This window comes from Phyllopteryx taeniolatus, chromosome 8, assembly GCF_024500385.1.
Source record: "Phyllopteryx taeniolatus isolate TA_2022b chromosome 8, UOR_Ptae_1.2, whole genome shotgun sequence".
Classification (NCBI taxonomy): domain Eukaryota; kingdom Metazoa; phylum Chordata; class Actinopteri; order Syngnathiformes; family Syngnathidae; genus Phyllopteryx; species Phyllopteryx taeniolatus.
The window spans coordinates 27,840,256-27,855,755 of NC_084509.1; the positions used below are offsets into that span (position 1 = coordinate 27,840,256).

The window sequence follows — 15,500 nt, forward strand, 5'->3', positions numbered from 1 at the left end:
GGAACAAGCTATTTTTGGTACAGTAACAGTTTTTTTTTTTGTCAAGCCGTTCATCATGGCATCTAATTAGCAGATTTGGAAATAGGAAGCACACTAATTCCTATCGGCTCATGAAGGCGACCTGCCTCGACTTGCCACCAGTCACTACGGCAACAAGCACACCACCATGGTAAGTTTGGATAAAAATGTAAACTTTTCAAACATTTTCAAACTTCTTCATATTTAGTTACAATAACTTTGTATTGTACTGGGTGTTTTTGGCCACCAAAAAAAGTATAAAACAATAATTTTGTATTCGTAATATGGGTGCATATTGCCATCCAAAAAAAAATAGGGTTAGGGTTAGTTAGTCAATATAACAGACAATCGTTTGTAATGGATAGTTGGTTTATTAGTCCTTTTGCACATTTGTTCGTCAGTTTGTTTTTGTTAGTCCGCTCACACGCAAGTCAGTTTGCACGTTGATTAGTTAATTTGTTTGTTAGTCCTTTGGCACATTTGGTGGTTAACTTGTTAATGTGTTAGTCCTTTTTCACATTTGTTACTTAGTTCATTTGTGTGTTAGTTCTCCGCATATTTGTTCATTTGTTCGTACGAGTTTCCTTAGTTAGTTAGTTTGCACATTTATGGGGTGAATTTGTTAGTTACTTACTAATTACTTACAGATAATTTGATATGTTAAGCCTACTTGTAAGTTAGTTGTTACTAATTATTCACTGCCTTTGACTGCTGTAGAAGTCAAATGTCCATATTAACTGGGACGGCTGGCAGTAAAGGAGTTTTAATCAGTTAGTTTGTTCGCACATTTGTTAGTTAATTTGTTCGTTTCATAGTCTGTTTAATCATTGGTCAGTTCGCACGGTCGTTTATTTTTTCAAGTTTCTTTTGTTCATATGTTTTAGTTAGTATGTTAGTGTTCACAGACAAGACAACTGTGGGTTTTTTCAAAAGCGTCCCCTTTGATATGCGTTTTCAAATGTTTGCATATTCCAGTCAACAAAAGGCCAAAACAACTCGCTTTTATGCACCTTCTCAGGTGCCGTGTGAGCGGCTCCTATATAACCTTGCTTGCTGTTGGCTGCAAGCCAGGCGTGGGCCTCATTTGCATGCATGGCTGTGACCTCCATGCTCAGTGACCTTGACGGGAACACTGCCATGTATTTGGCAACAAAAGGCAGTGGTGACAGCAGCTTTGATGTACCACCGCCGCCGCCGCAGCGGCAATTCCCCGACTGCTTGCTTGACTTCAACGAAAAGGACGGACATGACAGTCAACGAGACAGCGGAGGGATGAAGCCTCAGTTTAGCACAAGACACACACTCCAGCTTTATGCTGAATTGAAATGGCGAATGGCAGAGGTGGCAAAAGCTACTCACAGTCCACACTTTAGTGGAAGTACAGATACTCTCTGGAAAGCTGTTGAGGAATAGGACTGTCACCACTGTCCTATCAAAAAAAAAAAAAAAAATGCATACATTTTTAGTATGTAGAGTTTCCCGATTCCTAGCATTACCGCCATTTCCTTTGATTTAACACTGTTTATTTATATTTTATTTTATTTATAATAAAATAAAATATATTATTTTTATTTATTTATAATTTATTTATTTTATTTATAATAAAATGTACATATTTAAAAATATATTTGTATGCGTATTTTTAGATTGGCAAGATGAATTGTATATGGTTAATGATAAGTGAAGTTCTTTTGGTCATTGCCGTTGTCTAATTTTGTGACGCACTTCCGATCAAGCGGGTGACTCTCGTTAAAAGTTTGACATGCTCAGAAGCGCCTCGTCAATACAATAGAGAAGACCATTCCATCGCCCCGAGTGGCCGGTGTCACATCTCACTGTCATAACTCGACCCCGAACAGTATGTTCGGGTTAAGTACAGCAACAAAGTATTTGTACTTTGTTACTTCCCACCACTGGCGTGTGGTTCATTTTGGGAGCCCAAGTCCACTTTTGTGACATTTTCATTCATAAAGCAGCACTGACCTCCCAGCCAGATGGGAGAGCACGGCGGGCTTCGACCTTGTCACAAGCGACTTTTGGCGTTGTGAGTGCAGCCGCCGCTGTCTTTTTTCATTTTCCTCTGCATAATAGCCAGATTTGCCGCATAATCTCTCAATCTGAGCCGGGCCGGGGAGAGCGCAGGCCGCTACGCAGATGCCGGTGGTGATGTATGTTTACCCAGCAGGCCCCCCCGCCCCCGCCCCCGCCCCGAGCGGCTCGCTATCAGCCAGCGGCGCCGTGTCATTTGTCAGCTCTAATGAAACGGAAAGGAGCGGCAGATTGCATGAGCAAAGGTGGTAGGCGGCCAACCAACAGGGGGGCGGGGGATCCCGTGTTTGCTCACCGGCGTTCTTTTGTCGTCCTGACACACCGCGGTGAGCGCCTTGTCGAAAGACGACATCACCACCAATGAAACGAGCCACCTGGCCCGCACCGCCGCTCGTTTACATTTCACGTCGTCATTCGGAACATGTCCCGACGTCTCCAAACATGACCATGGGCCGAGCCGCAGGCCTTCCGATCCGAAATGACGAAAGAATGAATCACGTATTTTGTCCACTGCGTGACACGTTAGCAAGACACTCTGTGTTACAGTGAAAGTTTAGCAAAAAGTATTTATAATTGCCTGTGTGTATTAACAGTTGAAACCCTAAATATACCGCCAACTATAATCCCAAAACACATTATGGTTTCAAACTCAAGTTTAAACATTACCCTTAGAAACAAATGACTTACAGATAATTTGATTTTGAAAAAATGCACCAGAAGTGGGCCGTTACTTGCTTATTTGTGGTTCGCTTCAATTCACCTTTTCGCATATTTTTCTCTTGGCTCTATTTTCAACTCTCTACTGAAAAGCCATTCACTTTCTTTTGCTCCTTCTGTTATGCCCTAAGATGCCGCCAATAAGAAAATAGCAATCAGTGTCAAGAGAGTTCACAGATCCTTGTCTGTCGGGGAGGAGCTAATTTTAGAGATGAAAGATGGCGCCAAATCAGTACTTTTATATCGTATCAAATATTATTGTATAAAAACGCTGAATAGGTGATTTTTTTTTTTTTCAGGGAATAATGGATTATTTAAAAAAATCAGCGAATTGCTGAATGCACCAATAGCAAATTGCGACTACGCGCTGGAACACTATTTGGAGAGAGGCAATTAAAAAGTCAATTTTCCATTATATGTTCCCTCTCAACCCCCCCCCCCCCCCCCTGGTTTTCCCCATTTTAAGTCAAAGTCAATGTTGCCGGTATGACCTCCGTGGTGAAAATCCTGTGGAGAAGCCAATACGTTTGAGATGACTGTTAATCAGAGCCATCGCCTCTGTGCTCTCTAATGGGACTGTGAGCCTTGTGATCGCTGGCGCATGCCTAACTAACTGCTATGGCACTGTAGCCTTTTGAAGTGGGTACCCAATGCGGGCCAAAGTATCGGCACCGCAGCCATTAAAACTTACTGGAAAATGGAAACAAATCTCAACCAGTTTATACTCGTCTGGGAGGAGGAGTTTTTGTTGTTGTATTTTTTGGGTCAAAAATGTTCATGTTTATGTTTTTTGGTATGTGAGGAAAAAAAATGGGGATTCTCAGATCTTAGTCTGCCAGTCAAGAAAATCTGAATTTGACCGAAAGGTTTCGAGCAGAATGTGACCTAAAAAAAATAAAATAAATAACAAATAAATAATCAAGTTATAAAAAATATATATTTTTCCTGTTTTTTTTTCTCTCACTCCCACAACTTGGCACAGCGTTTGGCAGTCGAACAAATCAAAACTTGACAAAACCAAGTTCAATTCAGTCCTAAAGATAAATAAGAATCCAAATAGAAAGTGTCCATTTTTTTCAGGGTTTTTTTTCCCCATTTATCTTTATTTTTTTCCACTCAAGAATAAAATTGCGTACTCTCATTCCTTGCAGTCGAACAAGATGAAATTTGACCAAAATAGGATCCAAAAGTCCGAACAGTCCATTCAAGTTCATACTGTTTACCAAGAATTTGCATTTACCTTCAGAAAATGGGTTGACACTCATAACTTGTAGTTTGGCAGTCAAACAAATTAGGATTTGAGCTAAAATTAGATAAAAGTAAATTAGATCCTGTGGAACGAAAACTGGGCATTAATATTTACACCGGTCCAGCTGAGATATATTGTCCATTTGAGTGGATAGCAATCACGTCATGTCTGTTTAAAAATGGACTCCTCATGATCTCTGTTACTCTATTACCAGTCTCTTAGCGAAATTAAGTTGTCGCCGGTACCGTTAGTGTTTCGGCGTGACAGAGCCATTAACAGGATCGTATTGCACAGCTTCAAATCATTGTCGCTCCCCGAGAGATAAAATCACTCGGTCTGGTATGGCGGGGAAAACCCAAGCTGGTGAAACGAGACAAGACGACCACAATAACTGTTGTCCGTCGTTCGGTGTATTGCATTGTGTAATGATATCTATCGCCTTGGCTTTACATGACCTAGCGTGTGCTTGTTAAATAGTCTGGAAACCATAGTGAGCTCATCCTGTGTTTTACTTCTCACTACGCTGGCATTTGGTTGCCTCGCTCTGGTATTTCTTAATCACCCACAGAAAGAAATGCCTACGAAAGTCTTTAGGAAACCGCTTTAATCAATACATTCATCAATCAGGGGTTGGGCGAGGTCCCTTGGTTCTCACTGAATCTTAATTCCTCATGATAGCAAGACATTTTCGGCACACTTGTGTTCCACGGGTGACCACTGACCTCACAGCAGGGCACAAATTCCCACAGACACGCTCCAAAATCTTGTTGAAAAGAAGTAGAAAAAAAGTGTCTCGAGTTTTGGGACACCCTGTATGTATCCATAAGTGTATAGGATAGGTCACAAACTGGATTTTTGCAGAACAGCACTCATATAAAAGTAACAATCAGAAGCAATTTAGAGTGGCATTCCTCAAGAAAATGCTGTAGGTCCACTATAGTTTTCTAATAAAGTTGAACACTCCTCGTCCTTGTATCAAGAACATCAAGCCGGGGTCTTGTAACAGACATCACAAGTGGACAAAGAAACTCTTTCTTCCCACAAATAAGCCATCCAAAACTTTGGACTAGCATTCCTCAGGAAAATGTTTAAGGTCATCTATTTTTCTACAAAAGTTCAACTCCCCTCATCCATGTGGCTAAACCAAGTCAGCAAACCCCACAAATGTCAGGTCAATCTCCATCTTCCCATAGAAACATTCCCAAATCTTGTCGAAAGTCTTCCTAGAAGCTGCTCAAGCAGGAACACCTCCAGATTTGTTTATGATGTATTGTGTATATCACAAAGGATATTTTGCTCGGCCCCTCCATATCCCGGTCACCAGCTCTTCCAGCTCCTCCCCTGAGGTAGGCGCTACCGATCAATGCAAACTAGAACGAGCAGACATTCCAACAATTTCTTCCCTCTTTCAATCAACTTTCTTAAAGAGCTAACCTACAATTCCATTGCAACATGCTGCCAATTTTTTTGTCTTGAGTTTGTTGTCACATTTCTGTCAGCCCAATTATACATACTCGTGCAATCACTGTAGTAGTCTCGCCACGCGGCATTATTTGCATATCTGATGTTGACCAATACTGGCCACTCATGCCCGAGTAGCATCTGCCCCACTTGCTCACTGACTGAGGAGTATCTGCAACATTTGCACAATCTACATCGTCCCAGATTAACGGGCTACTAGTCACTTTAAACTGCATACACTCCTTGAAGTCTCGGCGACCTTTGCACAATGGTCATTGCACCGGACTATTGCTCTAGTAGTCATTCTAAGTGCTAGAGGACTCTGCATCTTTTTGCACAATTGTCCAAAAAATATATATATACATATTGTACCGGCATTACCAGATAACTAGCAACCCTTTATTGCTCAGTGACTGTTTTTCTCAATGTCTTTATGTCTCAAAAGTGTTCTCTGTCAATTGACTGTTTATTGTCGTACTAGAGCGGCTCCAACGACCGGAGACAAATTCGTTGTGTGTTTTTTGGACATATTTGGCAAATAAAGATTCTGATACTCCAAGTGTCCATCCAAAAATAATATTTAGACACAATTTCGAGAGGAGTTCTTCAGAAAATGTTTAAGGTCCACACCACACTAGTTTTCTGGAGAAGTTGAACTCTCATTTTCCTTGTAGCAAGAACATCAAGTCAAAGGTCTTGCAGCAGAAGTGGTCAAACATTCCTGCAGACTCTGACGTGAAGGCCATGAATCATCAAAAGTGGGGAACATTGCAATAGTTTATTCAGTTCACAATTCACTTTCTGTTGGTGGCATGGCCTTGTATCCCCATACTTTTATCCATATACAGTATAAGTATAGTGTATATCCCAAATGTGATTTTGCACAACAGCATTCCCAATAGTTATGTAAAAGTTATAATCAGACAAAATTGGAGTGGAGTTCCTCAGTGATATGCTTTAGGTCCACTATTATTCTAAAGAAGTTGAACCCTCCTCACCCTTGTAGTGGAATGGCATTGTGCCGTACTACTTTAGTCCAGATATAAGTACATATTATATTATCACAATCATAATTACGTGACAATAATCTGACATCCATCCAAACCTACATTCAGACACAATTTAGGGTGGAGTTCCTCAGGGAAATGGTAGGTACACTCACTTTCGTTAAGAATGAACCCCAGGTTTAAAATTCACAAGGGTCTCGCAACAGACGTCACAAAAGGACAGAAATGTTGCATGTGAGTCAGTATTGGAGAGTTACTCTCTATCAAGTGAAGTTAGGCATTCTGAAGATGAGGACTAACCAGGCTAAAGCAGTTTATTTAAGACCTTCCCTCCTTAACACCTTAGACAGGCTTGTGTACCTTGTCTCTTTGTTATAGTTTCTGTGTGCAGTGCGTTTTTTTCCACCACAGAATGCATGATCCAATCACCACTGGGCATACATTTGCATTTTATGGATTTCAAAATATAAAGGAAGGCGATCATTTCGTGAGGATGGGAAACGCCAACACGGAGGCGGTTTTGAAAAACGTGCGCATGGTTAGGTTTGATAAATGAGCACGTTGGCATAGTATATTGTATTAATACGTCATGGAAAATGTAGCGGAATGTTGGAAATTGGGTTCGTTGCCCCCGACTTTTATTTATTTATTTAAAAATAAACCTCTGCTCCTGTGTACAGTTGTGATGATGCAACGTGGAAGTTGAACTAAAACAGGTAATTGACTCTCAAAATTGAAAGTAGCCTAATTTGAAGCTTTTCAGTGATTTGTCTCGGCTTGAACTCATCTCTTGCCGTACGTGCTTTGCATGTTGTATTGTAATGAGAAATTGTTAAAATAGTGATTTGACTCATTAAGAAAACTGAACAGAAAAGTTATACATTTGGCTATTTCCCCCATTAACGTTAACAAGCATATTCTCAGAACTAGGAGGGGTTCAGCAGATAGGAAAATAAGATCCAAAACTCACAACAGTCCATTCAAGGTTGTACTATTTACCTCAAATTTGTATTTAACTTAAAAGATTTGTGGACTGTCAGTACTTGTATCATTTGGCAGTCAAAGTGGAATTTAACCTAAAACCTCAAAGAAAATTGGATTCTTATGTTGAAGAAGAAGGCAAACGAAAACCCTGCATTATTTGTCACCACTGTTTTACTTTGTTTTTTTAACAACAACAACAAAAACTTTACCTTTTCATGCACCAAAGAAAGAAATGCGGACACTCAACTTAGTTTGACAGTCAAACAAATCTGAATTTGACCTCACATTTCAAAGAAAATTCATTTCGGGAGTCACTTAGGAACTATTTTGTAGAAATTCGCATGTACCTTTTTTTCGCATTAAAGAAATTTGGCAGTCCGACTAATTGGGATTTGTCTAAAATTGGACTCTCACAATCTTTGGCAGTCAGACAAACTGCAATTTGTCTTAAACTCTTTCAGAAAAGTTTTCAAAAGAACCCAACTTAAAAACTCTGCTTTCGCAGTTTTCCAGTTTTTTTTCTTCAGTTTCTAAAATTTGGTTTAAAATTCAAGAAAAATGTGGTCCCCAAACTCTTTATTTGCTCTCTTCTTGTGTGTGTGTACTGTGTCAAAGAAAGTGATTCATGCTTATTTTATACCCATTTCGTGCCCACAAATTAGCATTTTGTGCACGCGTTATGTTTATATTGTGACTACAATTTAAAAAAACAATTGAAATCCTGTATAATTTCTGGGTTTCCGTCGTATTTAAAAGTTATGAAGTTTGACCCCTGGTGCCCTTTAATTCTATTTCTATTATTTGTTATTTTGACCTTTTACAATTTTTGTTTTTTATTTTTTTGTGGAAAATACCAAATGAAAGGCCAGACAGCCTCCTAGAATTAATTTTGAGTCACTTTGCCTCTCCTCACCCTTTAGAAAAAGACCTAGTGATTTACTGATCCTGACCTGAGTTCCCAGTGTGACTCAGGCTGTTGCCATGGCGACTATCACCCCACAGAGACACAATCATAGCAATGCCTCTGCTGTCCAATAACCATCTATTTATAATTCTTTTGTGTGTGTGTGGGGGTGGGGGGCTCTGTTATTTATGGGACACACAATCCTCACTGTTTTTTTTTTTTTTTTTTTTAAAGGCATGAGACTGCCACCTGCTGGTTGCATGTGACTATTAATGCTTGGAACTACCCCTATTTTCATGTTGTTTGATGAAAAGCTTTTGATTTTGAAGCTCCAATTTAACTGCCTGGCAGGCAAGAAAGCGCACTCTAAATTATAAAACAAGGTGATTAATCCCAGTGTTCAGGGAGGGAAATGCATTTGGATTAAAGCTGTATAATTAGAAATACATAACTGACATGAGTGTATTGCAAATGATGTGACTTCTCCCTTAGCCATCGCCTGGAGATGAGGGCCCAGGTGGCTCGGGCCTTCCTCGCCAAGTTCCAGCTGTCCAGTGAGGAGATGAGCACACTGCGAGGGGCCAGGGATGCTCCCATTACAGAGGTAGATTCCGTTTTATGCAATTGTTAACTAAGTGTGGTACACATGTACTGACAATAGGGGCAAATTTCAGCATTTACCTCCCTTGCGATCAAAGTCTGCAATGGCGTGATTATCGGAAGATCCCTGAAAGATTACCCTGAGTGATTATTATGTGGTGTGTGTCTAGAGTGATTTTTAAAGGATGATCCGTAGCGATTATCCTGTGGTGTGATTTACAATCATCCTATGATGTTGGGTGTGTTAACTGATTTTTTTAGAAAGATGATCTTGAGCAATTATCCTTTGGTAGGGGTTGTGTTAAAAGTGTTTTTCTTTAACTAGCTGATCCTGATCAGTCATCCTCGATGTGGGGTTTGTTAAGGGTGAAGATGATCCTGAGTGCTTATGTGGTGGCGTGCGGTGTGTTTAGAGTGATTGATTGATTGATTGATTTGATTAACCTGAGTGATGTTTGTTAAGAGGATTTTTTAAAACAATGATACTAAGAGTATTTTTTTTTTTAAAGATTATCTTGTGCCATTATTATGGGGAGTGTTTAATATATCCCATCACGAATCGTTGTTCCAAAGTTTGAGCGAGCCACAGACTCTGTGAATGCGACACACAACGGAACGATAGCCAATCAGGGAGCGACTTTAATTTGCGCTGTTGCTGGCCACAAATAGAGAAGCAGCTGGTTGTGTTGAGTGTTTCACATTTTGACAAATTGCTTAAGATGTTACAAGTGTATGTATGTACTATATACTCCACGGAAGTTTTTCCTCGGGTGTATATTTTTGATTGATTGATTGAATTTGTTTTCACAGAACTTCTTCAAAGCCCTCAGTCGAGTGAAGCACATCCACGAGGATGTTAAAGTACTGCTGCGGACCAACCAGCAGACTGCGGGGTAACGGCTATATCGTTTTTGTTTTGTTTTTTTTGTATATCTGACACGCTTGCAGCCTACGCGCGAAAGTAACGTAAATGTCATGTAGGCTGGAGATTATGGAGCAGATGGCCGTGTTGCAGGAGGCGGCGTACGAACAACTGTACCGCTGGGCACAGAGTAAGTCCGGCACTCCACGACCTCACCGTGCTAATGAATAGTCGATGCCGTATTTCCTCAAATAGTGGCCGGCTGTGTAATAGACACTCTGCCACTTGAATAGACGCCTCCATTTTGCTGTCAGGAAAAATAACGGTTTGCAACTGTAACTCCACTGTAATCTCAGTTCATAGACACTGTTTCCAGACTGTTCTAAACCAACACTGGCTCATTTAAGCATATCCCCTCACTAAGCGAGCGCCCATATTACTTGCTGACATGCTAATCACAATTGGATTGCATTTTCATTCATGAAGGCAACACTTTATCACAATGCGGCCGAGCTACACTTTTTCAATGAGTGTAGCGAATCCGTGCATGTATTACGTAAATTAGTAACAATTCAGAACGCCTCACTCGCAGACATAATTTTCCGAAATGGGCAAATAACCAAAGATGTATTTGGTTATTTAATTTCACGCTCGATGGGTGAGATGTAACTCTTTGTACGCTGTGTAAGTAATTAAGAGGTCAACTTTCCAACTTTCCATACTATGTCCCCAGATGAGTGCCGAGGTCTGACCCAGGAGACGTGTGATATCAGCCCCATACTGACTCAAGCCATGGAGGCCCTGCAGGACCGTCCTGTCCTTTACAAGTAACACACGCACACACACACACACACACACACACACATTGTATTTGTCCTGTTGCGACATCTAAAACCAACACTAGAGGGAAGTGCAGCTCGGTATGTCAACTGGCTTAAAAAAGACAGCCGGTGTCAGTCCAGTGGTACGTTTACAGACTTGTTGGGATTCGCATGACTTTTTAATGCAACCAACTAGAACATATACAATAAAAAGCGTTTTTATACTCATTTAACAACACATGAAGCGAACATTAGCAATCATGCTTTTTTTTTTTTTTTTTAAACATTTATTGAATTGTTTATAGCACTTTTCTGACAATCACGTTGTACTGACACACTTTGTCGGGCATGCAGTTATTATCCTTTGCGGTTGCAACATTGTGAGCGCAACTTTATTTAGTGCAAATCATGGGAGTAAATACGTAGGATGAGTATAAAAAATACATACACGCGCACAATAAAGCCACCTATATTTTATATTTTATCTTATTTGTTCACTGATTTCACCAATTTGTTTTTGATGTGTTTACAGAAACTTATGTGTTAATGAACAGCTTAAATCAAGCTATGTTGGACTCCTTGAAGAGCTGTTCGCTATCAGCCAAACTGTAATAATAATAATAATAATAATTAAATAGTTATGGTGTCTTATTTTATCTCAATGTGGATGGAGAATGGTGTTAAATGATCATTTTGAGGATTCACCATGAAAAAAAGGTGTGAAAAAATTTGCCCCGACACCAGGTTTTGACAAGGGAATTCGCCCAAATGAGACCGCATCTGTTGGATGGGCGATGCTAAATTGCAAAACTCTTTTGCCGACATAGCGTGACTTTTAAAGGTGAAGGTTGAAGATCGTTTCGAAGCATTCCGCATTCAAAGTTAGGGTTTGAAGGCCGTCGCTTAATCGGCTGCTTTTTGCAACGCATTTCTGTCAAGTGCCCATCTGTACTTGAAATTCCAGGAAAAGTCTTTGAAAAGGTTACAAAAGGTCTCCTGGCGTCCATTAGTGTAGCTTGTTCCTCGAAAGTCTCCTCAATGTACTGAAGATGATTCATGACTTGAACAACATATCACATGCTCCTCCAGTGTTATGTTTTTTTTTTTTTTAATTATTATTGTTATTATTTTTTAAATGGCCAACATTCCCTCTCACTGTGTGGAAATACACTTGCCGCCCGCCCCCCCCTCTCCTTCCTCGACCATGTGTGTGCAAGGTCATGCTTGCAGACGGGCCTTTCCTGGATTCTGGATTCAGCACTATCTGGTGTTTAGTCTCACAAAGAGCTCGCCTTCCTTATGGAAACGCTGCCAGGGCTCCTGATTTGTTTCACAACTGACCTCCGATGTACAAAAACACAGCAGCTTCCCACGGGGCCTCCGTTACCCCTTTTTGCCCGCAGGTACACCCTGGATGAGTTTGGGACGGCGCGCAGGAATGCAGTGGTGCGCGGCTTCATCGATGCCCTGACGCGGGGGGGGGCGGGCGGAACCCCCCGTCCCATTGAGATGCACTCGCACGACCCAATGAGGTAAAAACAGTCAAGATTAAGTTCAGCGAAAGTTAAGTGGGAAAAATTGTAGCAATTAAGGAAAAACATTTTCTTTTTTTACATTCCTTAGTAATGCTCCAAAAAAGCAAATTCTTGGCTGGAACCAAAAACAGAAAATTAGGAAACAATAGGCGGAAAAGCAAAGCACCGAAAGAAATTATGATGACAAATATTAGTAAAATTGCATTTATGGTTATGACTTTGTACTAACCTCACTAAAAAGCCGATCACAAAATGTTTTTCACATCAGTCGATATCAATATATTTCACAATATGAAACAAATCCCTAATTGAAATGTTTCCTCTTAAGCTTAACCTTTTGACTTAAATATACATTTTCTGTCAAAAGTTGAACGCGACATGGGATGTTATACAACTGTGTATGACAAATAAAACATGTTTAAGACATTTTGACGGCGCGTCGTATCCGCAAAACAGCGAGACTGCGACGCCCACGGAGCACGCCACCTCGTCGTTGGTGGCCCCTTCGAGCTTTCGCCAGACACGCTCGCACCGCCCGCCGTTTTTGCTCGCGTCATCCAACATCCTGTTTCAGCCCGAAAACCAACAATGCACTTTTGGGCCATTTCCCACCGAATATTTAGTGTATCACTCATTTTTATACAGTACAGTGCTATTATTCTTACTGAAAATCACATTGCAAAGAATTTCAGAGCGTGAAACGGTTTAATGGCATTTTCATTCGTTTCAATGACGAGCGTTGAACTCGTAAGTCAAGGTACAGTCACTGTATAACCGTAGTCATCATAAGAAAAACGCACACAAGCCCTTTGTTGTTATTGTGTTAAATATAGCCACCAAATGGCCAAGTTGACATTAATGATTGTGCTTTTGTAAACTAGCGCGTCTCTGTTCGCAGCCCTCTTGTTAGTGTAAGCAGTGCACATCAGCTCGCGATTATGTACAAATATTGCAATTAATTCAATTGAAGTCGGTTAAGTTCCTTTCCATCGAACGGTTTATGAATGTTTAGGTTGAGACGTTAAAACAAATAATTCCTGTGGCATTTAGGGATGCACATGGTAGTTATGTTTATTTGGCATTATGGTTATGAGTGGGTCTTTGGGAAAATTTCTCTCCTGACGTACCTGTAATGTTTATCGAAGCACCATTTGAAATCTGAGTTCCTGATTGACGTTTGCGGTATGTTTTGGACATTTGAGGTTCAACCTTTTGAGCGCGTACGGCTCTCACGGAGCGGATATTTGACGGAGCGTGTGTCCTGATCATGCCGCATCCTCGTCCTCCCGGGAGATTTTCTCAGAATGGCCACAGATTGGCCTTTAGCTAGTTGGAGGAATTAGCAATTCTGAGAACATTGAGTTGTTTCTTAACGCGTCCGCCACTCAGACATACACGCACGCACGCACACACAAACACACACACGCACAAACACAATCATTCTACTTTAACCTTGTTGTCTTTGCAAGCGTTATATAACAGCCAATACGGCGCGGTTGTCTTTAGAGGGGAAAAGAAACATGATGGCCCATGATTGCGGTACTTGTGTTCCCGATGTGTTAAAATTAGCCCCCCTGCCGTTAAGGGGTGGGGGGGGGGGGGGGAGTTAATTCACCTCGTCTGTTCTCGTAGGTACGTGGGAGACATGCTGGCCTGGCTACACCAAGCCACCGCCTCTGAGAAGGAGCACCTGGAAGCGCTGCTCAAGCAAGTCACTCTGCAGGGTACGCTGATGTATCAAGTATCCCCACGCCAAAATTGGCAGCTGTCGAAATATTTACCACAAACCTTTATTTCCCACCTTTAACAAATCTTCTAAAACTACTCCAGCCTACACGACTTTTTATTGGAAAAAATTGAAATCATTTTTAGAGACCATATTTCAAGGTGTTTTTGATATTCATATATTGTTTTTATTTCAGTTATTTAATGTTTTGCAGTGTCTCACTCTCAAGGAGTGACATGTTGGTGTCCCCTTGTTGTAAAATCTTGGATTCACTTCACTTTGTTAGTCTATCAAAATGACTCTAGCCTGAAATGTACTGTACATATCAAATATCAGTTTTATTTTTGTAACCCTTTAAAGTCTTGTATGTTTACACAAATGACCTTTTTATTGAAATAACGTAAACAATTTATATCAAATCTATTCGTAGAAGTGGGCGGCACGGTGGACGACTGGTTAGAGCGTCTGCCTCACAGTTCCGAGGACCGGGGTTCAATCCCCGGCCCCGCCTGTGTGGAGTTTGCATGTTCTCCCCGTGCCTGCGTGGCTTTTCTCCGGGCACTCCGGTTTCCTCCCACATCCCAAAAACATGCATAGTAGGTGAATTGACGACTCGAAATTGCCCGTAGGTGTGACTGTGAGTGCGAATGGTTGTTTGTTTGTATGGGCCCTGCGATTGGCTGGCAACCAGTTAAGGGTGTACCCCGCCTCCTGCCTGAAGATAGCTGGGATAGGCGCCTAGTGAGGAGAAGCGGCTCAGAAAATGGCTGGATGGATATTCGTAGAAATGTTGCATACTGTTTGTATTTATTTGTTGTTATTTTATTTTAATTTGTGCAGTGTCTCACTTTTCTCACACTTGAGGACTGAATGACAACAAGCCAGCTTCCCCAGGTTTTTTTTTTTTCCAAGGAGTATTATTAACATTACACCCTGAGATGAATCATACTTGTATTTTTTCCTGAGTAATACTTTGAGTTGAATTTTAAAACTACGTAAGCCTGAAATATTTGAAACCTTTATTGTTGAATTAGTTTATATTGCAGATTGTGCACTTATCATTGCAGCAGAAAGGCAGCCTTGTAGAAAATAGTAAATGCGCTAACTTTTGCTGCATGCTTTGAATGGGGAAAACAGTAGTGCCATCTGGTGGACAAATATAAAAAATGAACATTAAAAGGCAGTAGACTGCAATTTTACATAAAGGATGAAGCAACGGTACTTTGTGGAATGAAGAAAATTGCAGTTTTAATAGCTTTGAATTGAACTTCTTTTGTCCAGGCGTGGACGACAACATGCAAGAGGTGGTTGGACACATCACAGAAGGAGTGTGTCGGCCTCTGAAAGTGAGCAGCTAAAATAGTCCTCAAACTCTTGTTGTGGGTGATAGGTTGTTACGTTCTGACACTATCCCACATGTTCGGAAAGGTCCGGATGGAGCAGGTGATCGTGGCCGAGCCGGGCGCGGTATTGCTTTACAAGCTGTCCAATCTGCTCAAGTTCTACCACCACACCATCAGGTCTGTTCTTCCACTGTGCATTGTCGCCGCTGCATCTTTTGTCACGG

General features: G+C 41.0%; 1 protein-coding gene across 2 annotated transcripts in view; it reads left to right on the plus strand.

The window, feature by feature from the left end:
- Positions 1-15,500, plus strand: part of cog6 (component of oligomeric golgi complex 6) — a 30,107-nt gene that overhangs the window by 4,257 nt on the left and 10,350 nt on the right. Inside the window, exons 5-13 of one of the 2 annotated variants that reach the window (XM_061781616.1) lie at positions 74-169; positions 8,882-8,993; positions 9,800-9,882; positions 9,971-10,041; positions 10,585-10,678; positions 12,076-12,204; positions 13,840-13,931; positions 15,215-15,279; positions 15,362-15,453. In XM_061781616.1, coding sequence (XP_061637600.1) covers positions 74-169; positions 8,882-8,993; positions 9,800-9,882; positions 9,971-10,041; positions 10,585-10,678; positions 12,076-12,204; positions 13,840-13,931; positions 15,215-15,279; positions 15,362-15,453 — 834 coding nt within the window. The remainder of the gene's footprint in view (positions 1-73; positions 170-8,881; positions 8,994-9,799; positions 9,883-9,970; positions 10,042-10,584; positions 10,679-12,075; positions 12,205-13,839; positions 13,932-15,214; positions 15,280-15,361; positions 15,454-15,500) is intronic. The other variant, XM_061781617.1, reaches the window with a different exon arrangement.